At 41.7% G+C, this 24,278-nt stretch overlaps 2 protein-coding genes across 2 annotated transcripts in view; both read left to right on the top strand.

Moving 5' to 3' along the window:
• Positions 1-3,160: 3,160 nt before the first annotated feature.
• Positions 3,161-11,009, top strand: LOC307118711 (fucolectin-like; the record flags this gene model as incomplete). Its single annotated transcript, XM_079804433.1, has 5 exons — positions 3,161-3,330; positions 4,678-4,823; positions 5,433-5,715; positions 5,830-5,969; positions 10,942-11,009. The coding sequence occupies 5 exons, from the start codon at positions 3,161-3,163 to the stop codon at positions 11,007-11,009; spliced, it is 807 nt and encodes a 268-aa protein (XP_079660559.1).
• Positions 11,010-23,515: 12,506 nt separating this feature from the next.
• LOC307118700 (uncharacterized protein) overlaps positions 23,516-24,278 on the top strand; it is a gene marked incomplete at its 5' end in the record, with an annotated part of 30,370 nt that continues 29,607 nt past the window's right edge. The window contains one exon of the mRNA XM_079804422.1: positions 23,516-23,552. Coding sequence (XP_079660548.1) covers positions 23,516-23,552 — 37 coding nt within the window. The remainder of the gene's footprint in view (positions 23,553-24,278) is intronic.

Genomic DNA, 24,278 nt, shown 5'->3' with positions numbered 1-24,278 from the left:
ACAGCCCCCCAAAGTGGACTGAGATTGACAACATAGTAAGGAAGGCAAGGGCAGCCTCTGCACCAGGACCAAATGGAGTTCCTTACCGGTTGTATAAGAACACCCCAGGTGTCTTGCGGTTTCTGTGGAGGCTAATGAAGGTGACATGGAAGAAACAAAACATCCCAAAAGCATGGCGAAGGGCAGGGGGAGTAGTAATTCCCAAGGAGAAGGATGCATCAAACATTGACCAATTTCGACAAATCAATCTCCTAAATGTTGAAGGCAAGATCTTCTTTAGCATCGTTGCTCAAAGAATGAATACTTACTTTAAACAGAACAACTTGATTGACACGTCGATACAGAAAGCCGGGGTACCAGGTTTCTCAGGATGCCTTGAACACACAAGCATGATTTGGCATCAAATACAATCTGCAAAAAGGGAAGGAAGAGACCTGCATGTTTTATTCCTTGACCTGGCCAATGCTTTTGGATCCGTCCCCCATTCAGTCATATGGGCAGCCTTCAACTTCTTTCATGTGCCTGAAACCATCACAAATCTGGTCAGAAACTACTTCAAAGATTTGCAATTCTGCATAACAACCACAGAATACACAACTTCATGGCAATCATTGGAAGTGGGTATCATGGCAGGGTGCACCATATCCCCTCTAGCCTTCACCATGGCAATGGAAGTGATCATCAGGGCATCTAGATGGGTAGTCGGAGGGGAGCGTCAGCAGGATGGACAGCGGCTACCTCCGATTCGCGCATATATGGACGACATGACCACCTTGACCTCAACCATCGCCTGTACCAAACGCCTGTTAGCGAAGCTTCACTCCAACATTACATGGGCAAGGATGAAGTTGAAACCCAGTAAATCCAGAAGCATATCCATCATCAAAGGAAAGCTTACCGACCAGAGGTTCAATATCAATGAAACACCCATTCCATTGGTATCAGAGCAGCCTGTCAAGAGCCTAGGACGATGGTACAATGCAAGTCTCAAAGACGCAGAGCAGTGTGACCAATTGAGGGAAGAAACCATCAAAGGCCTTGTCAGTATTGATAAGACTTCACTTCCGGGAAAGTTGAAACTGTGGTGTCTGCAGTTTGGGTTGCTCCCCCGCCTAATGTGGCCTCTAACGGTGTACGAGTTCCCTATTTCCAAAGTTGAGAAGCTGGAGAGGACAGTCAGTGCATACATCAAGAAGTGGCTGGGACTCCCGCGCTGCCTCAGTAACATCGGGTTGTACGGAAACGGGGCACTGGAATTGCCTATCTCTAGCCTCACCGAAGAATACAAGTGCACCAAAGTGAGGCTGAGCATGACCCTGGCAGAGTCTCAAGATGCAGTCATACGAACAGCTCCTCCCAGACTGGCAACTGGGAGGAAGTGGACCCCAGCTGAGGCAGTAGAGCAAGCACAATTCACTCTCAGACATGGAGACATAGTGGGACAAGTGCAGCAAGGAAGAGGCGGGCTTGGACTTGGGACTAGTCGACCTACATGGCACAAGGCAACATCTGCAGAGAGGAGAAAGCTAGTAGTTGCTGAGGTCCGGCATCAACAGGAAGCAGAGAGAAGCACAAAGGCAGTGGCACAAGCCAAGCAGGGCCAGTGGACTACCTGGGAAAACCTGGAGCACCGTAAGCTCACTTGGAGAGATATGTGGGAGATGGAAGGAAGCCAAATAAGCTTCCTCATCAGGGCTACCTACGATGTTCTTCCTACACCTAAGAACCTTAACCAGTGGTTTGGAGATGATCCAGCATGCCCTCTCTGCCAAACCCCAGCAACTCTCAGACACATCCTCACCGGCTGCAAAACCAGTCTGTCCCAAGGCCGTTACACCTGGAGGCATAACCAGGTCCTTCGCCAACTGGCAGTCATTCTGGAAGGAAGGCGATCCTTCATCAATGCCCTCCCTCACCCAACATCCGGTCACTCATCCACTATCCCCTTCGTGACAGCAGGGCAGTGCCCAGCAAAACCAACCGCAAGATTGGAAAGCACCCTCTTAGATGCCGCACGGGACTGGAAAATGCAAGTGGACTTAGATCAGCAACTCAAGTTTCCACCTGAGATTTTAAACACCAATCTCAGGCCGGATCTTGTTCTGTGGTCATCTTCACAGAAGTCCCTGTTCATCGTGGAACTAACTGTACCATGGGAGGCTGCAATAGGAGAAGCGTATGAACGGAAAAAGCTGAAGTACACTGAGATAGCTTTGGAGGCAAAACAACTAGGCTGGTGTACACAGGTACTTCCGGTAGAGGTTGGTTGCAGAGGATTTGTGGCCACATCCATAGCCAGGCTCCTGAATGGAGTGGGAGTTCGGGGACAGGCCTTCAGGAAAGCCATCAGATCAATGTCGGAGGCAGCAGAGCGAAGCAGCAGGTGGATATGGATAAAGAGGAAGGATCCTAACTGGGCTGCAAAGAACAACAAGGAGGGGTAAAAGCAGAAGGGGGCTCACCTGGGACGCCAGGTGTTGCCGTTGAGCCCTCTGGAGGTGTCGTGGGCCTATCAACGAAACACTGGTGAAGGAGGGTGCCCACCTGAAGACCCTGATGACGTTCTTACCCCTCTCCCCACTTAAAAACTAGGAAGTGCTGATTACAAGGGATATTAACATCAAGTCCTATGAGCTGAACTAGCACGCTGTCACAGGCTGGAGAATCCTTTATTTGTGGTGTTGTTGGTTCATTGTGCTGCGATTCGTGATCAGACTGGGCCAGATCTGACTCTGCAGTGAGGCTTGTGCGTGCGTGCGTGTGTGTGTGTGTGTGTGATGCATGGTTCGTGGTTATATCCACTGATCGGGCGCAAAATGATAGTAAAAACCATGCGAACCTAATAAGTTGACCTCAGACAACAGTGTAATATATTTAAAAAAGCCAGTTCATGACCCCTTTAAATAAAATGTCATAAATGATTTACTCTAAAATTCTCCTTCCACTCATAGTCTGTGAAGTGGAGCAGAACTACATCCCATCAGTCCTCAGGTCATATTCTCTTCCACAGTTTTATTTGTATAGCACTTTTTACAATACACACTGTTTTTCACTTGAACATATTCCAGCGAACAGAGCAGGATGGGGCACACCCAGCCAGTCGTCGGTAGATTTCAACTGTTCTGCCCAAAACGTTCTGGATAGGGATCTCAAGACCCTCATGCATACACAGTCAGAAAGCAACCCGTGGTGGATGCTGGATCTGCTGAAGGTGTACATCGTGAACAGAGTGGCCATCACTAACAGACTAACAGACTGCTGCAGCGACAGGATAAACGGGGCAGAGATTCGGGTCGGAAACATTTCTTCAGATGTTTTCAGGAACCCCATGTGAGTCTTTCTGATATATTCTTATTTACAGACATTCTGTCCAGTTGGCTGCTATCTTAGAACCAGTTAACTGTTTGCCTCCACTGTTCACTGGTGATAACTCTGACCGGTTATGCAAAACATCCTGTTGATATGAATCAGAGACTTCAGCAAACAGTTTTTAAAAAATATATCTGTTCACCAAGGCTGCCTTTATTTAATCAAAAATACAGTTAAAACAGTAATATTGTGAAATATTATTACAATTTCAAATAACTGTTTTCAAGTGATAGGAATGACTCTGTTAGCTGGTAATATGTTGCATTCACTACAGGTTGTCAGTCATGACTCAGGAAGACATAATCAGGTTGTTATAGATTCACATAAATGATTAAGATACAGAATCAGTAACCAGCACGGTATGGCATACAGTCCTTTTCTTTGGTTCCAATCTACACAATATGCATTAGGTACGGGTGTGTTTCTACAATAAACAGAAAGGAGGAATAAATTACTAACTGCAATATTATCACAAATAGTACAGCATTATGCTCACACGCTAGGATAATAGAACAATATTAGAATAATATTAGGGTAATATTTATTAGAAATAGAACAACAATTCTCTTTATAAAGTAATCAACTGCAACAATTAAATGATTACGGCATGAATTGTCACTTAACGCTAAACAAACATTATACAGATGATGTCTTTCACTACCAGTCATGATTAGCTTAGCATTAGGATGAATATTCACATATCACATTTAGCAATGTAACTGAAACAAGTGACTTTAATAGAAAACAGTGGACTTACATATCATCATTGACGCACACTAACTAAAACCACTCAGGAATAATCAGAACAGGCTTAGGCCTAGTCCACACAGGTATTTTTATAAACAGAGGTTTCCCCTCCTCCATTTAAAAAAAAAAAAATTGCATCCACATTAAAATGCAAAACACGCTATGAAGCACTGTCAAGAGCATGCAAAATCAACAGGTGGCAATATAACCCTAACCGTAAAGCCATGTTGGCCAATCAGAAGCCTGGTAAAAGGTTATTGCCGGTTCCGCTTCTGACGCAACAAGCCAAAATCTCAGATTTCACCGTCCACACGACACTACAGGAACCGGAGATTACAAAATTCGACAATAATATTTGTAACAAGCTTTATTAGCATGGCAAATAATTGCACATTTCAATTGCATTTGCAGCTAGCCACAAACAAAAAATGTTGTCATCATATTGTACATAAGTTGGGGAAATATCAAACCATAAAATATACAGCATATTTAATACAGTATATTTAATATTTAACAAAGTCATAATGAGCAAAAGCAACTCACTCTATTGTCTCTCTCCAGATGTGCTATAATTTCTAGTATTCCATCAGGAGATTCCTACAGCTACTCGTGTAATAGGATGGCGGGACAGTATGTATTTGTGGTTATTCCTGGAAATGATAAGATTCTGACTCTCGCTGAGGTGGAAATCTATGTGGTTTATCCAGGTAATTCATAACAACCTGTTCTAAACCCTTTTATTTTTCCCATTTGACTTTTTGAAGCTATTCTGACTGCATTCAATTGATTTTAATATAGTTATAGGCCCCGATCACACAGAACGTGTTTTACAGGTTCAAAACCGCGAGGCGCTCTGCACTGCCTTTTATTGGTTGACCTTTTTCAATTTAGAAAATAGCAGTGCGCTGCATTTTTTTTTATGTTGCTAAGAAACCTCTGAATCAGCTGTCCTGTCAGTCTCATCAAGGTAACGGTCACCACAACGTAAGGCCCGCCTCTCCATTCATTCGATTGGACAATAGAAAAAAAACGCAATGACGTCGGGCGCTTTTCCGCTCAGAGTTGATTTTTTTTCAACTTCAGGCGCTCAGAGCACTCTACACTTCTAAAACGAGAGGCACAGCAGGCGGTTAAAACGCAAGGCACCCGGTGCGCATAAGCAGCGCGCATAACGCTCTCTGCCATAAGAAATCTATTAAAAAAAGGCGCCTCTCGCTGCAAAAACGCATTCTGTGTGATCGGGGCCATAGAGTGCATTCCTAAAGTAAAGTAAATGCTAATGAAATAAAATATATCTTGATACTGTCATTTTACAGGTAATTTGGCAGCAGGAGGAAACGTTACACAGTCATCAACCAATGGCAGCTGGATCGCTGAACAAGCCATTGATTTCAATCCAGGTTTTTATACACAACCATCATTAGCGTGCTCATCAACCACTATTCAGACTAACCCATGGTGGAGGCTGGATCTGGGTCAGATTTACAGAGTTAGTAGAGTGGTCGTCACTAACAGGCTAGACTGCTGTCCGGAACGAATAAATGGAGCAGAGATTCACATCGGAAACTCTTTGGATAACAACGGCAACAACAATCCCAAGTGAGACCCTCTTTCAGTGGCTTAATATCCATAGAAATCCCTGATTCCTCAAGGCTGAAAACACAAGTGCAGAAAGAATAAAGTCTAAATGAAGTTTTCTCTGTCTCTCTGTAGATGTGATGTGATTTCTAGAATTCCAGCTGGTGTTTCGTCCACCTACGCTTGTAACGGTATGGAGGGTCGATATGTGAATCTGATCATTCCTGGAGATTCAAAGATTCTCACTCTGTGTGAGGTGGAGGTCTATGGAGAAGGTCTGATCAAACATACTATATTGAAATTAGGGGCACGGGAAGATGTTTTAGGTTGGGGGTGCTGTTTTTTTTTTGGGGGGGGGGCGAATCACCACATTTTTCGAACAAAATCGAGTCTATAAAACACAAAAGCTCAACAAATATATTGATGAGAACACTCGTTTAAACAGCACACACACCGGGATTTGACTGCACATCACATTTTTCACAATGTTGATTCTTCTTGCAATCGTAATGCAATGGACTGTGGCCTACATTAAACCTTTAAATAAAAGGTTTACTGAGCTGTTTACACAGTCATATACAATAAAAGAGCCTGCACAGCTACAGGAAATAAAAATGAACGCAAAAAACCTGCCTACCTTACCAGAGCATGTCAGCAAAGCGGAGCTTCACTCATGAACTGCTCACCGGTAAAACGACGTGCGCTCATATTCCGCTCCGACATGATATTCCTCTGTACTGTAGCCTACTATACTTGTAGCCATTAAAACAGGTATTTAGTTTCAGTTTAAATATTATAATGTTATTTTTTAATTTAATTTATGTTGACAAGTGAACAGGACACATAAGATGCATAATATGTCGGAAGACACAGGGGTCAGAAATGATTTTGAACACTTCATTAAGTTTTGTTTTGTTGAATGCCTTTCTTTAAAGTGAATTCCGTTTTGTATAAATTGTATCTTAATTTTAAATAATGTTTTATCAACCAAATTGCCCGGATTTAATAAATAATAAGCAAATATAGCAGACAATGACATGGAGGCGCCAGCGCCGTGTGAACAACGACTTAAATGAACAACTACTAAGCTAAAAAAACAACAACAAAATACTTTAATCAGGGGCAGCCCTAACTATTTATTTCCAGAGGTGGGTAGTAACTAATTACATTTACTTCGTTACATTTACTTGAGTAAATTTAATTATATAATATTTTTTAAATAAGTTAATATGACTTGTTCGCAAGTCTCGCGAAACGTTGGAGAGGCTGCTTCTCGAGAGGTGGCTACGCATCACCCGCTTATAATTAGCATGCGTTTAGTCGGAAGATGATGGCCGAAGCAGAGGAAGATGTGTGTGAGCTACGGGAGGCAGATCACCCGTGGCCTCAAGTTCAGTCTATATTTTCACTCCAAGATGTCAAAAAGAATAGTTTCATAATGTGTGTGCACCAAAACGAACTGACATCTCAACATACAAGATTTCCAGCTCCAACCTGAAAAAAACGTGTAGCGGTAAGTGTCACAATGATGCCTATATTTGAACACTATTAATGGTAATTTGGTAACTATGGTCACTTTTCCCTTATTGTAATACTATTTCACACACTGTCCGGGTGTTTTCCTCAAATGCGCTCTTGTGCAAGCAATGACAAATCGTTTGAATCCTCCAAACAACACATGTCCACAAACAAACATTCACATCTGCACATTTACATATCCTTTATTTTCACAAAACAAAACAAATTGAATAGCCTAATGTGACGTCTTGCATTTATGCACTAATCCGGGCAGACACCTGTCTGAAGTGTAGAAAATACATACGAATAAAAACGACATTGTATTTTATTCCTATTTAAAGAATGCAATAATTATAAAAATATAAGAACAAAGTATGTTTTAAAAAGAGCTCTGGTTAACTGCACTTATTTGCACATTTATACACATTTATTTATCTTTGTTAATGTTAAAAATCTCGTTAACATTAGTTAATGCACTGTGAACTAACATGAATAAACCATGAACAGCTGAATTTTTATGAACTAACTTTAACAAAGATTAACTAATGCTGAACAGAGGTGTTGTTCATGGTTAGTTCATGTTAACTAATGCATTAACTAATGTTAACTAATGCAACCTTATTGTAAAGTGTTACCGAGAGGTGTGTGAAAGCTCTCCAAGTAGTCTGAAATTCAGGGTTTTCGCTTCTTATCAATCAGATCGAAAGTAACTAGCTACTTGAGTAGTTTTTTCATAGAATACTTTCTTACTCTTACTCAAGTAACTATTACGATTATTAGGCCGGTTTCACACTGCACGCGTTAGCAGGGCGTAAGCAGCACATATTTTTTTTGCCGCCCATGTTAACAGATTAGTGCATTTACACCACACGCAGAGGCGGCAGCGCGTAGCAGGAGCAGAGCAAAAGCAGCACTGCCGCGATCGTTTCAGCGCCAAGTCTATTTTTGCCGTGCTGCTCAGGCTGAATTAAAGCCACAGTGCATTGTTCTGATCAAAATTGATTAACATGAAAAATAACTAATTTTACCATGAAATCATGTAGTGAAGTGTTCCGTGTGTTTCACAATCACCATATGACATCCAGCGCTGTGAATTTTTAAAAATAAAATACACGAAAACACATCACTGTCAGGAGTTTATGCCCAAACTTCAAAAGCCTGTTTAAATGATTAAAACTAGAAGTATATCTTACCTTTAATGTTACATTTATCATGTGAACTACAACATGTTATATGCATGTGTGTTTGGGACAGACACGGTCGCATTTGCTGCAGATATATGCTGCCCATCATTAATCAAAGCATGAGACAGACAGGGGTCGGAGGAGAACACCGGAAAATGTGACATAATGGACGATATTCGTCTGTATTTGCAATACACACGCCACGGTTCAGCTGCGTGAGACAAACGCTGCCAGTGTGTGAATGCACAACGGGCGTGTGCGGCTCCCGCTCTCCATACACACTACTTCTGCCCTGCCAACGCACTGTTTGGGTGTGCGGTGTGAAGCCGACGTAACTTTTACTTTTACTTGAGTAAATATTTCCGTAAGTACTTGTACTTTTACTTGAGTACAGATTTGGCTACTCTACTCACCTCTGTTTATTTCAGATGGGCCTATATTTGATCCAGCATTTCACAAAGGGAGTTCAGGGTTGAGCGCGCGGCGCTCAGCGGAATGAGCTTTAGAAATGAACGGAATCAGAAAGGCGCTCTCTCTCCACTGGAGGAAATATTACCGCTCTTTCTACACACACACAGCAACGGTCACAATATGACCTCATGTATGTTTTAAGAACATAATTCAACATATAAATAATACTTTTTAATGGGCCACTTAAAATGTTTATTACAAATAAATTACTAAATTCTAAAAATGAATAAATGTAAATGAACAAAAATTTGCATTGCATTTGCAATCCTTTGAAACCAGGGGCACCAACCCCACTTCCTGTGCCCCTGGTTGAAATATGTCCATTTATTATTGATTTCTTTACTGATTATACTACTCTCAGCAGTCAATAAAACAGATGTGTGGCCGACACCATGTTCTCATTCAGTCAGTCACGTTCAAAGTTACGTCGGACTGACGTCATGTGGTCTCGCCTGGAAACCCAATCAGATGCTGAAGTAAAAAAAACAATCTTACTCACGCTGACTGACACATCTGAAGCGTGCACACAAAGATGCCTCTTAGACAGTGCCTGATCCCCATATACACAGAATTACAGTATTTCAAAATATCTGTCTTGGCGAGTATTCACGCACACATTATCTGTTATGTCTTAAGTGAACGTTTGGTTAACTGTCAGGGAAAAGCATCTGATGTGTATCATTATATTAGACCCGTGCGGTACAGTAGGTCTTAATATATAGGTTGTCTGTTTCATTAATGTTAATCAAAGAATGTACTATCGTGGGGAAAAAGTTGAATATATATTGTTCCTATAGACGATTGGTTTTGACTTGGTGTGAGACAAATTAGGTGTTATTACCAGGGATTTTAAGGTATGGTTGCTGTTGATTTTGTTTTGGAAACTTTAGAAAACTTTACCTCTATTTTTCTCAAAATTGACTTTGCTGACTCTATTTATTTCAAACTGGTGTAGCTCATGAATTTTTTGTCTGATTCCAACAAATCATACATAATTTTACAGGCTCTTCAATAGAGAATAACTAATTATTGAAAATTTGCTCATTTACTTATTATGCCAGCCCGGGTCACAAATATATCTTGATACTGTCATTTTACAGGTAATTTGGCAGCAGGAGGAATCGTCACACAGTCATCAACCAATGACAGCTGGATCGCTGAACAAGCCATTGATTTCAATCCAGGTTTCCCACAACCATCGTTAGCGTGCTCATCAACTAATATTCAGACTAACCCATGGTGGAGGCTGGATCTGCGTGATACTTACAGAGTTAGTAAAGTGGTCATCACTAACAGGCTAGACTGCTGTCCGGAACGAATAAACGGAGCAGAGATTCGCATCGGAAACTCCTTGGATAATAATGGCAACAACAATCTCGTGTGAGACCCTCTTTCATTGGCTTAATATCCATAGAAATCCCTGATTCCTCAAGGCTGAAAACACAAGTGCAGAAAGAATAAAGTCTAAATGAAGTTTTCTCTGTCTCTCTATAGATGTGCTGTGATTTCTAGTATTCCAGCTGGTGGTTCGTCCACCTACGCCTGTAAAGGTATGGAGGGTCGATATGTGAACCTGATCATTCCTGGAGATTTGAGGATTCTCACTCTGTGTGAGGTGGAGGTCTATGGAGAAGGGCTGATCCAAATATGTTGAAATATGTCCATTTATTATTGATTTCTTTATTGATTATACATGCTCTCAGCAGTCAATAAAACACATGTAGTCGACACTAAACCATATTCGTCCTCACTGCTAGTGAACCTGTATTTAATGGTGTCTGGGTCATATTTTGTTTTACTTTGTGTAGTTTTGTTGATGTGTTTTTTGGGGATCTGTCCAAGTTGCATCTGTTTAAGCTTAAGTGACAGGTGAATTTTAACCAGAATACTGTAGATATAATAGACGCACAGCCTTTGATGCCAAAAGCTTAATATTCAATCATATATTTTTGAATCTTAAAAATGCATGATTATATGATTAGTTGCATTTATCTTTATTTTCTCCTGCTGTCTATGACCCATCAGAACCACTGATCTAAACAATAGAGAGTAACATCATGTGTGTGTCTTTCAGGTCCCTGTTTAAAGCAAACCTTTGTGAAGCTCAAACTGAAGTCCAGCTTGAGCCTTGTGATGATTTAAGGGGTGTCAGTCTGGTGTATTATCCAGACAAATTTGATGTATTCATAAAATTAAACTGTCCCAAAGAAATCTAATAAATGTCTTCATCATCATATCCTGTTTCTTTGTGGGGATTTTTATCAATTCAAATGACCACCTGTGAGGGACGAGACTGAGGAATCTGATGCAAGTTAAACAAGTTTATTAATAGATGAGAACAGACAGCAGAGAGCTCAGAAGTAATTCCCATCCGCTTCTCAGGGTAAACAGTCACATGGTACAGTCCTCCACGGTTCACAGATCAGCGGTAGAAAACTCGGATATGCGGTGTTCTCTGGAACACAATGAACGTTCAACCGGCTCCAGTCTAAAGGTAAGACACACCGATGAGCAACATAGAAAAAGAGACAATTGTTCACAAGATACACAGTACCGAGAGAAGATGAAGATGCCAGCTCCAGTCTAAAGGCGAGACACGCTGACAGCAGATAAGTCCAAAGTTTCACAGAGAGAATCCACTGGAGAGAGAGAGACCCACTGAGAGATTTAAGAGGGAAGAGCCGAGCGCAGAATCCCCGTCCCCCAGCTGGGGTGAGGGAATTGTGGCGTACAGAAGACCGCTCTCTCCAGGTGTAGGCCGGGGGTTCAAGTCCTTCAGATGGAGTCTTAGCCCGTGGACAGTGTGAGGCCGGTAAAGGCCCCCGCCCCGCCGGGGTACGATTATTCTCGGAGTCGGGTTGCTTGGGAATACGGGTGGTAAACTCCATCTAAGTCTAAATACCAGCACAAGATCAATAGCAGACAAGTACCGTGAGGTAAAGTTGAAAAGAACTTTGAAGAGAGAGTTTAATAGGGCGTGAAACGGGTGGGGTCTGCACGGTCCGCCCAGAGGATTCAACCCAGCAGGCGGGTCGGCCCGGCAGGTGTCAGCAAGAATCCCTTGATCGGGGGACCCCTGACCGGGGCGCACTTCCTCCACGGTGGTGCGCAGTGACCGGCTCCAGTTTGGCTAGGAAGGGTCCGGGGGCGAAGGTGGCTCGGGGCTCCGGCCCCAAGCTTTACAGCACTCTCCTGCCTCCGTGCCTTCTTTTCTCGTGACGTCCCCCGCAGGCGGCAGGGGAGGGACAGGGTTCCTTGCTGTTCCCAGTCCGCCTCTGACAGCTCTCATACACAGGTGCTCGAGGTCCGCGGCGAGGTCGGCCACACACCCAACCCGTCCATGGACCAAGGAGTCTAACACATGCGCGAGCAAAGGGTGTCCTCGAGCGCCCACGCTTCAATGAAGGTGAAGGCCGGCATGCGCTGGTCCAGGTGGGATTCCCCCTTCCCGGAGGGGGGCGCACCACTGGCCCATCTCTCCCGCACCATCAGGGAGGTGGAGCAAGAGCATATGCGATGGTCTTCGAAAGATGGTAAACTATGCCTGGGCAGGGCAAAGCCAGAGGAAATTCTGGTGGAGGCCCGTAGCAGTCCTGATGTGCAAATTGGTTGTCTGACCTGGGTATAGGGCCGAAAAGACTAATCGAACCATCTAGTAGCTGGTTCCCTCCAAGTCATTAACGCCAGAAATGGTGGGGCTAGTGCAGTAAAGGTGGCAGTATGGGTGACTGCTAAAGAACATTGGATTGATAAATCAACTGTAAAACTTCCCTGTAACACTTCACCACAGTTGGGTAAGTCCCACCTGTAACTTATTTGACGAGACCTCTGTAGGTTGTCCATGGTCAATGCATTAATAGGTCATAATCCATAATTATAAATGTTTTATTACTTAAAACAGAGTACAGTGCACAGGGAAGACAATGGAGCATGTTGGGGTACTTTACAGCTCATAACTATGCATCAATAACCTTAAAATGACATGTCCACTGACAGCCTAAAGGTACATTGTCGAATAAGTTACAGGTGGGCACTTCCTGCAAAATCAAAGAAAGCGATCATCTGTAACTTATTTGTCGGGACCTCTGTAGGCTGCCCGTGGTCAATGCATTAATAGGTCATAATTTGTAATTATGAATGTTTTATTACTTAAATTACTTTATTACTTAACAAAGAGATTTGATGGGACCTCTGTAGGCCGTCCGTGGGCATGTCATTTTAAGGCATTTTAATGATGCATAATTGACAAATTACAGGCGGGACTTCACCATATGTAATAATGTTTTCTAAAATCAAACGAAAAGTTTCAACATACTTGGAACCGTTCTAGAACCCTGCAATCCAGGATCTAGAACAGTGGCTTTCAAACCTGTCCTGGAGGCACACCAGCCCTGCACATTTTGTATGTCTCCCTTTTATCAGACACACCCAATTTAGTTCTTGCAGTCTCTACTAACGAGCTGATGAGTTGAATCAGGATTGATAAATGAGGAAGACACACAAAATTTGCAGGCCTGGGGTGCCTCCAGGACAGGTTTGAAAACCACTGATCTAGAATCAGGGGCCCCTGGACTACCACGGTGTCAAATTTGGAGTCGCTGCAACCTTTTGACCCTTGTATTTTCCACCGCCCATGTGCAACTTATTCAATTGAAACTTCACAGGTGCTTACTTGTCAAGGGGGTATCAATAACCTTAAAATGGCATGTCCACTGACAGCCTACAGCAGGGGTGTCCAAACTCGGTCCTGGAGGGCCACTTTCCTGCAGAGTTTAGCTCTTACTTGCCTCAACACCTGTCTGGAAGTTTCTAGTATGCCTAATAAGAACTTGATTAGCTGGTTCAGGTGTGTTTAATTGGGGTTGGAGCAAAACTTTGCAGGACAGTAGCCCTCCAGGATCAGGATTGGACACCCCTGGCCTACAGGGACATTGTCGAATAAGTTACAGGTGGGCACTTCCTGCAAAATCACTGGAAGCAATCACCTGTAACTTATTTGTTGGGACCTCTGTAGGCTGCCCGTGGTCAATGCATTAATAGGTAATAATTCGTAATTATGAATGTTTTATTACTTAAATTACTTTATTACTTAACATAGAGATTTGATGGGACCGCTGTAGGCTGTCCGTGGGCATATCATTTTAAGGCTACTGATGCATAATTAATAGCTGTAATGTACATCATTGTGTTGTATTCTGTCCCCTGTTTGGTGTACAGTAGATTGTACCAAATAAAACTACTTTAATTATGAAATATGACCCATTAATGAATCGTCCACAGACAGCCTACAGGAACCCTGTCGAATAAGTTAAAGGCGGGACTTCACCATATGTGAAAATGTTTTCTAAAATCAAATGAAAAGTTTCAGAGAATTCATCCGATCCAAAAAACATACTTGGAACCGATCTAGAACCCTGCAATCCAGGATCTAGAACAGTGGCTTTCAAACCTGTCCTGGAGGGCTGGGGTGCCTCCAGGACAGGTTTGAAAACCACTGATCTAGAACCAGGGGCCCCTGGACTTAGCCTGGCTCCGCCCTCCTACGTACTTCCGCTCAATTTTCATTTTCCTTCAGTACTACGTCTGGGACTGCGGTGTATGCTTAGGTTTTCCCCCGAACAATTTTTTACCGGTCCAATCAGCGCACAGAGGGAGTGGCTGAGAGCGATGACGTTGATGTTGTGCGCTAGTTTGAGTTGTAGTTCAGTAATGGCGTCGGAGAAAGATGCGAGTGTGTGGCAGCGCTGACGAATGTCCAGAAGTTAAAAGTGTGGCGAGGTGGACGAGCGAGCGAGACCGGTGTACGTGATTGAGACACACCGGTCTCGAGTCCTCTCATGAGGGAGCACGGAGGCATATAAGGGCGAGCGACACCGGTGAAGGACGAGAGAGGACCAGGCCTGGATTTTAAGTTGGGTTTTGTTATGTTTGTGCGCGGCAGTCGTCCGTGAGGGGCTGCCGCTTTTACTTTCATTTTGTGTTTATTATTTGATTAAAAGTTGCGTTCGCCGGTTCCCGCCTCCTTCTTCCCTGAACAAACGAACTCCCGTTACACGGAGCAAGAACAATCACTGCTGTACTGCTGATGTTGTGGTCCGGGAAAAGTCTTTTCCAGCTCGCTCCATTAGTGGTGAAGGAGTTGCTGAAGCCGTCCGTCTCCCACCACCCGCGAGAAAAACCCAGGCTGAATTATCGACTTTTGACAAACACCAAGGTCGTGTGGTAATGTAATTGCTGTCCGAATCCACATCTCTGAGTTTTCAAGAATATATCACTTCAAAACTCACTGTTTATATCCTTTATAGACCCTTTCAGAGCACTGCGCGGTTGCGTGAGCTGTAATTTGCATTTCTAGACTTGTATTTCTTTAAATACTGGCAAGTGTTTACAAGAGCAAAATATTTCACCACCGCTCAAAAAATAAAAGAAGAAAAGCACGTAAACATTTGAATTGGGCTGTTATTCAAGGCAGCATTTATTCTTATCATACTAAGCATATGACATTTTTTTTGACAGCATACAATCATGTTATGATTGCACGATATATGCACCACGAGAGCAGCGCGTTCCGATCACAAAACTCTCCTCCACCGTGAATAAATAACAATCCGAATGCACGAGGTTTTATCACTGATACTGAGGTGGTGTGCTCAGTTAATGTGAGAATCAAAGGCGAACGGCGCGTGACATACGTCACGACCAAACGTTAGCGATTGGTTAGGCAGATTCAGAGTGACTCTTGGCAGATCCAATAGTTTTAAACTTCAACAGAGAACCCGCCTTCAAGGAAGTAAACGCTTGTCAATGGAGAGTGGCCAGACTCTATGTACAAATGAAATGTACGAGAGTCTGGTAAAACCAGGCTACCCTGGACTACCACGGTGTCAAATTTGGAGTCGCTGTGACCTTTTGACCCTTGTTTTTTCTGCCGCTCAACATAGGCTGTTGGTGTCCAATTAGGCCAATTAACATGAAAAAAGGTCAAAAGGACACGCAACTCTGGACACCGTCCCGGGGCCCGTGACGAGACACTGTCCACGAAACGCATGTAAAATGAATGGTATAAGTTGCACGTGTCAAAGGCCCCTGTTCGGGCCCCAAACTCTGTGTGCTGGTAGTCCTGGAGCCCCCGAACGACATATCAGGAGGACGAGTCTAGAACGCAGGGGAAATGTTTTTGTCTGCTTTGTTTAAATCTCTCACACAGACCTCTTGAAAGGTCAAACTGATCCAAAGTGAGGAGAATTGTGTACTGCAAAAAGACATACTTGGAACTGATCTAGAACCTTGCAATCCAGGATCTAGAGCCAGAACTAGAACCTTACATTCATTTTGAGAAAGCGTCCACTGCGAGGCGAGCCACTGCCTGTCCCGGACCCTGCCTCCAGGCGCCCCCCCGGATGCCCTTAGCTGGGTGTGCGGTCCAGGGGCCCAGTGCGTTTACTTTGAAATCATTTGAGTGTTCAAAGCAGGCCGCCTGTCACCGCTGAATACCGCAGCTGGGAATAATTGAATAGGACTCCAGTTCTATTTTGTGGGTTTCTGGAACCCGGGCCATGATTCAGAGGGATGGGATGGATTTCATAAATATATTGCAGGAGCAAGATTAAAAAGGACAGTATAAATGGACCTGAATCACAAAATTCAGCTATGCTTTAGAATTCTACATTCAACTATTCTTTCCCTTCACACAGAACTTTTATTTTGTTGTTTTGTGAATAAAGCCATAATAAGTGCATATTTCCTAAAACCCATATGCAGCTTTTTTTTAAAGGATATTCATCATCGTAAAAAACAAAGAACAGGATGTGTGTATAATTTGTTGTATATAAAACCAGGGCAAAAATGGCCTGTGGTCGTACCTACCCACCTCTAGAGGGCACCCTTGCACATGTGTAGAGCACTTTTTGTTATAAAACATGTTGTGATTTTGAGGGGAAAGAAAAAGATTCTTCTTTCTCCTTTGATAAATGAACAGTGATTTTAGGGGGCACACTTTTCAACTAAATATCCAAATGAATCTAATTAGTAAACTAAACTAACTATTTAAACTAAATGACTGATCTGCCCACATTGTCACGGTATGATAATTGAACTGAGCTGGATGGCATCACCGTTTTCTCCAGAGCGGCTGTACAGCCGAATCAAATTCTATTGCATTATTTTCCTGTTTAACACTGTGAAGCTGCTTTGAAACAATCTGCATTGTAAAAAGCTCTATATAAATAAAGTTGAAAGTTGACTTTACCATTTATCTTGAAGGGATAGTTCACCAAGAAGTGAATTTTTTCATTATTTATTCACCCACATGTCGTTTCAAATATGACATTCTTTTGTGTTCAGCAGAAGAAAGAAATTCATACAGGTTTGGAACAACTTGAGGTTGAAAATATGATGACGGAAATAAAGAATCTCTACTTGATGTGTTGCTGTGTTTTAGTCTCTTCAATAGTGTACACACTCACACGGCCACATATGTAATGTAATGCATATAAATAATGTGTTAATCGTCACTGTTTAAGATTTGTGTCTTGTGCATGTGCATCTCACTGTAACTATAAATATAATTGCTTATTTAGGGTAGGTTATTTTCCTCTAGTTTTAAGAGAATGCCCATCATGCCGTGGACTTTGAATATAAAACATAAAGATGAAAAACTGTGATTGTAGCCATTTGAATTGCTTTATGCTATCTTTAGTCTTGATAATTATTTTAAATTCAATAGACTGCTTTTTAATCATTACACAAACAAAATTCTTCAAATTGTCAGAAAGAGCAATTTAATGAGAGAATTAGTTGTTATCTTGTGTAAAAAAAAAAAACGGCTTCCACTGCGATACCATAGATGGGCAATTTTACGTTCACCACAGAACCTTTCAATGATCAGTTCTTAAAGAACCATTTTTTTTCGCTAAAGAAACTTTTGTCACTATAAAGAACCTTTTGCGCATTGAAAAGGTTCCATGGATGTACAAAACTGATATTCTCGTCAATGTGTCCGTCTGGCGGAGCAGATATAGATGCAATTAGATAGACAGATAGATAGATAGATAGATAGATAGATAGATAGATAGATAGATAGATAGATAGATAGATAGATAGATAGATAGATAGATTTATTAATTGTCCGCTGAGGAAAGTTGTTTTCATAGTAAAATGTATTCATCAGCTATGGAATCATGGTATTCATGCATATGCCTTTAGTTTTTTTTATTTTTGATAAAATAACGTATGATGTATGTCTCAACCATTCAGAAAACTGCAAGAAATTACATTTGCTCTGAACTATTTCCCATTTCCATGTAGCTAATAGGGATAGGGATTAATATGGATCCCCCAATAATTGCCGCCAGTCTCTCATCAAGAGGCTCAGCTCCGGTGTCCCCTTTCCTCCACCCGTGGCACTCTGGTGATGGAGCGCTAGACGCTTTTTTTCCTCGACTTTGATGTCCGACCATTTCTTTTTTATTTCGGCCATGGTCCGAGGTTGTGAGGCTACAGCATTTACGGCGTCTGCAACCTTTTGCCACTCAAGTGCCCTTTGGCATTAGTTATGCCCACACTGTGCCCTCCAAACAACATTTTTCTCCTCTTTTCAACCTCGCCAACGATAACTTCTACTTCACATTGAGTGAAGTTACGTTTTTTTAATTTCCTCTCTGTGTTTGCCATGATTTCGCAATCGATGAATATTAACTTGTGGGCGTTTCACAGACTATTTATGGGCAACTATGGACGTGACATGAAGCCGCAAAAGCTGCGCTACATTTAGAATTGATTGTGATTTATTAAGGGAAAACTGCGTAGGATGTGCGTGCGCACGGTTTTATAAATCCGAATATTTCTGTGCGTACGCACGTCCTATGTTTCATCCGCACGCCACTTCTGACGCAAATCCTACGCAAAGTTTTATAAATGAGGCCCCTGGTGTAGCTCATATTCTTGCGATCAGGCTCAAGGTCTCAGCACCAGGTGTTTTTGGCCTCCAAAATTGTCCCTTATCTTGTTGTGATTATATTCACTGCTTGTATATTTATAACAAAACAAATGATGACATAAAACTATAGAGCCAGAATAGTCTACTTAATAATTCACGCAAAAAACACGATGCACACGTGTAGCCAATTTCACATGCATGAAACCACGTGCACAAAAAACAATTAATGTGCACAAAACTCAAATTATATATTGATAAAATACATTTCACAAATGCAAAGCACAATTCGTAGATATACAACTGTGCACAAAAACTTTAGAATGTTTAAAATGTACAAGTTCATCCTTGAATGTGAATGTGCAAATTGTCATTTGCATGTGAATTGCCTTGGATTTGTGTGTGTGTGTGTGTGTGTGTGTGTGTGTGTGTGTGTGTGTGTGTGTGTGTGTGTGTGTGTGTGTGTGTGTGTGTGTGTGTGTGTGTGTGTGTGTGTGTGTTTTTGTGTGAGGCTTTCCTGGCAGCACTCTCCTCCCACTCGGATCAGTCGTACTCTTTAGCCAATCAGATTTAAGCTTATCAATCGACCAATCCTAATCGCTTGAGGGCGTGCCCATCTGGGTGTTACGTCATCAGCTTTCAACCACAGTTCAAGTTTTATGAGCTATACTGGGACTAACCACTTGGGGGCAAGGCAATTTAGCTTCACTTTTCAGGATGTGTGTGGCACACTTGGTCCACAGAGGTGGAGCTGGACGTCATTTAGATCTGCAGTGAGCACTTGAACACAGTGACAAAAATAAGAAAGATTGTGAAAGCAGTTTATTGTGTGTATGAGTGAGTGTTTTTGTGTTTGTATTCTGCAAATGTACTGATACTTAAAAAGGCTGATGAGAGTTTGTGTAATCAGTCTGTTAATGTAATGGCGTTATGTGTGATGTCACAAAGTGGCTGAAATGTCTAGCAATAGCTAAGAGAATTGTTTAAACGTCTTTAATTTATTTTGTAATGAAAGTGCACTGCTGCCTCAAAACATTGAGTTTTAAATGAAGTCACTTTTATATTTTTTAGAAGAATTATGCGTAATAAAACGATTTACATGTTCAAGTAAACAATGAAATTGCTATATCAGTGGTTCTTAACTACCAACCAAAAATGGGTCAATGACGGCAGCAGTAAAGAACAGTGCTAAATGCAAACATTTAGGGTAGTAAACTAAATAGTCTTAACAGAAATAGAGAGACACGTCCCATATTGTTGATAAAAGTTGTGTGTTCAATCAACTTCTATGGCATTTCGCTGCTAATTTTGACACTTTGTATAAGTGTGTGACCTGCCATCGTGCTCAAAAACCATGAATAAAACTAGACCATATATTTATATAAATTATTAATCATTTTATTGTGTTGTCAACAAGTTGTGCCCTAAAATAAATATTTTACTTTAGATGGATGATGAAGCATTAGATTAACTGTCAAAACTGTTTTTTTGTCTTTCCATAAGGGAAATGATGCTGACACCACAGTCTGCGATTTCTTGCCAACTCTCTAATGTTTTCATAAGGAGGGTTTTGAAAACTAAAATCACACATGAAGTTTGATAAAAGCCAAGTGACAAAAATTTACCAACTAAAAATAATTTGTGGTCCGAATTCTAACACTTCACTGTCCATCTTCATGTCAACATCTCAAGTAATTTTCTTAGCTTCTTTCCAAAGAAAATATGACAAAAGTTTTTTACATATACTGTAGGCAAAAGAGTTGTCTGCCTATTCAAATGATTTGTTGTATTTCTACTCAAATGAAAACCAAGTCTATGGGGCAAAAAAATGAACATTATAATCAGACATAAATAAGAGTCTTGCCAGGTTAATGTAGGTGGATCTTGAAAAGACAAATCGCTTAAAACTCACAATGTTGGTCTTATTGCTGGCGTCGCTACACACCAAACCCAAAGATGCCGGCACAGAGAAATTTGGGAAACATTTACATGTGGCTTAAAATCATGTTTTTTTTAACATGCCTTCTAATCAAATAACTTCCAGGGGAACTCATCATGCATATTGTCGAAACTTGCTTCAAACATGCAAAGTGTCCATCTGATCAGCCTGCTGAGTTTGTTCTTTATAATATGTGAGTCTAATCCATTTTAAATAACAGATTTTCAAGCAGAAGCTGTTAAATGTAAAATTTACCAACATGAAACTACATTTCAAAATGCATGATGTAAGTAAAGCTTAAATAAAGTTACTTTGGCAATGGTCCATGTTGGCCAAGCACATTAAGATGAATCCATAACATGTGCATACAAATAAAATAAAACCACAGGAAATAAGAAGAAAAAGTAATGTATAATGAAGTGGACAGAGCAGCACCCAAAACACATACACTGATCAGGCATAACATCATGACCAAGTGAATAACACTGATGATCTCACGGCACCTGTTAGTGGGTGGGATATATTAGGCAGCAAGTGAACATTTTGTCCTCAGAGTTGATGTGTTAGAAGCAGGAATAATGGGCAAGCTTAAGGATTTGAGCGAGTTGGACAAGGGCCAAATTGTGACGGCTAGACGACTGGGTCAGAGCATCTCCAAAACTGCAGCTCTTGTGGGGTGTTCCCGGTCTGCAGTGGTCAGTCTCTATCAAAAGTGCTCCAAGGAAGGAACAGTGGAGAACCGGCCACAGGGTCATGAAGGAACAGTGGAGAACCGGCCACAGGGTCATGAAGGAACAGTGGAGAACCAGCCACAGGGTCATGGAGGACCAGTGGAGAACCGGCCACAGGGTCATGAAGGACCAGTGGAGAACCAGCCACAGGGTCATGAAGGAACAGTGGAGAACCGGCCACAGGGTCATGGAGGACCAGTGGAGAACCGGCCACAGGGTCATGAAGGAACAGTGGAGAACCAGCCACAGGGTCATGAAGGAACAGTGGAGAACCGGCCACAGGGTCATGGAGGACCAGTGGAGAACCAGCCACAGGGTCATGAAGGACCAGTGGAGAACCAGCCACAGGGTCATGAAGGACCAGTGGAGAACCAGCCACAGGGTCATGAAGGAACAGTGGAGAACCAGCCACAGGGTCATGAAGGAACAGTGGTGAACCGGCCACAGGGTCATGGGCGGCCAAGGCTCATTGATGCACGTGGGGAGCGAAGGCTGGCCCGTGTGGTCTGATCAAACAGACGAGCTACTGGAGCTTTTCTTTTACATCACGTGGATGGCCGGGTATGTGTGCGTGGCTTACCTGGGGAACACATGGCACCAGGATGCACTGTGGGAAGAAGGCGTGGCGGCGGAGGCAGTGATGCTTTGGGCAATGTTCTGCTGGGAAACCTTGGGTCCTCCATCCATGTGGATGTGACACGCACCACCTACCTGTGGAGGACGTAACAGTCTTCAAAAAACAGAAGACTAGGAAAGCTTCAGGCCCAGACGGCATCTCATCTGCTCATCTGAAAGCCTGCGCTGACCAACTGGCCCCAGTCTTCACGCAGATCTTCAACAGATCATTGGAGCAGTGTGAAGTTCCTTGCTGCTTCAAACGCTCCACTATCATTCCCATCCCCCAAACAAACAAAATCACTGGATTAATGAATACAGACCTGTCACTCTCACATCTGCTTCATCTGAAGAACACAAACAGATTTATGAAGGATATGAAGGATGAATGGATTATGAAGGATTAGCTAATTCTGGGGTAATTTTGTATTGTCCATTGTCCCTATCAAATAAAGATAAATAAATAAATATTTCTGCTGTGGAATTACAGTGGTAAGAAGAGCGAGACTCACCTCTGATAAAATCTTGTTCATCACTTCCGGATCGTTCAGATTTTCACTTGATTTCATCTCCAGTTTCACGATCTGTCTCTTCAGATCTGTGGGACAAAATCATGTACAGTACAATCCATATTTCAGTAGAACTTCAATCAAATGAGTTCATAAGTAAAATGTCTTGCTCTGTTAGATGTAAATGTAAAAAAAAAAAATGCAGTCCATTTAAATGTATATGATTTTCTTAAACTGGACTGGCAGTTAAACAATAACTAAATAATCATAAAGGGGCTTATCATACACTCGACGCAACCCAGATAGAAAACCACCATCGAAACAACGTTAAATCAGTGTTAATGTGTCAATGATAACGGAATTTAATCAACCAAAATTTTGCACCCCAAATTAATGTTGAAAAAGTATTGAATTTTTTTTTTTTCTTAGAATTTGTATTACTATGTTCTTGTTGTGTTTGTATTGTATATGTGCACTGGAAGCTTCAGCACCAAGAAAAATTCCTTGTGTGTGCAAGCACACTTGGCAATAAAGCTCTTTCTGATTCTGATTCTGATAAATATACAGGTGCTGGTCATATAATTAGAATGTCATCAAAAAGTTGATTTATTTCACTAATTCCATTCAAAAAGTGAAACTTGTATATTAAATTCATTCATAACACACAGACTGATATATTTCAAATGTTTATTTATTTAAATTTTGATGATTATAACTGACAACTAAGGAAAATCCAACTAAAAAAAGTTCCAGCTCCAGTCAACGAGAAGAGAGAGAAAGATGATCATGTGACTCGACTGACTGAAGTCGCACTGGTATGTAAAGCTGATATTTTGCATCATCTCTCTCTCTCTCACTCTCTCAGAGGAACATCTTTCATTCAGTGCTCAAACACAAGCAGAAAGAATCGAGAAGTGAACATGAGGGTTTTCTTCAGGAGTCTGTTGCTTTTACTGGGTAAGTGAAACATCTTTTCTAATATCTTGGGTATTTCTGAAAGATGAGGCTGGAAACAGAATGTAGATCACTAACAGAAGAACAATAATATACAATACATCATTCTAGAGAACATTGAATATTACCCAATTAACAATTTTTTGTAAATCTAACAAAATACTAGGGCTGCCTCCTAATAGTCGAGTAGAAGAGGCTTGGTCTTTTTATTAGTCGCGGGGGAAAAAAGCTCTAATGTTAACCAAGATAAATATGCACTTTTATTAGGCTCATATCCAAGTGTTCGTGCGTAGAGTGCGCTGGTGCGATCACTTTATTTAACTTAAAATACTCCATTATTTTGTGTCACAGATAAGAGTGATGCAAACTGTAAAGGGTCTACTTTTATTTCTGTAAACTCACAATAACAACAAAACGTTGTGCTTTTGTAAAATAAAGAAAACACACAGGATGCGCTTTCTGCCGTCTCGGTCTCAGTGAACTTGCAGACATGAAAAATATATCTATAGAAAGCTTGAAATGTGCTTTTAAACAAACCAATTCAAGTGGAAATTAAATGTTGTCAGATTATGTAATCCTGAAACATGCATATAGGCGCGTCCACTGCGGAGATGATGAGTCGGTGTCGTCAACTTAATCAGCCAAAAACACAGAAAACATTATCAATAAATTGTTCAAATGTTTAGACGGTCTCCTTCTGTTTTTTCATGACACACTTATAATCACTAC

Source organism: Gobio gobio (assembly GCF_949357685.1).
Source record: "Gobio gobio genome assembly, chromosome: 2".
NCBI lineage: Eukaryota > Metazoa > Chordata > Actinopteri > Cypriniformes > Gobionidae > Gobio > Gobio gobio.
The sequence above is the reverse complement of the archived record's forward strand: the minus strand, read 5'-3'. Positions and strand labels throughout refer to the sequence as shown.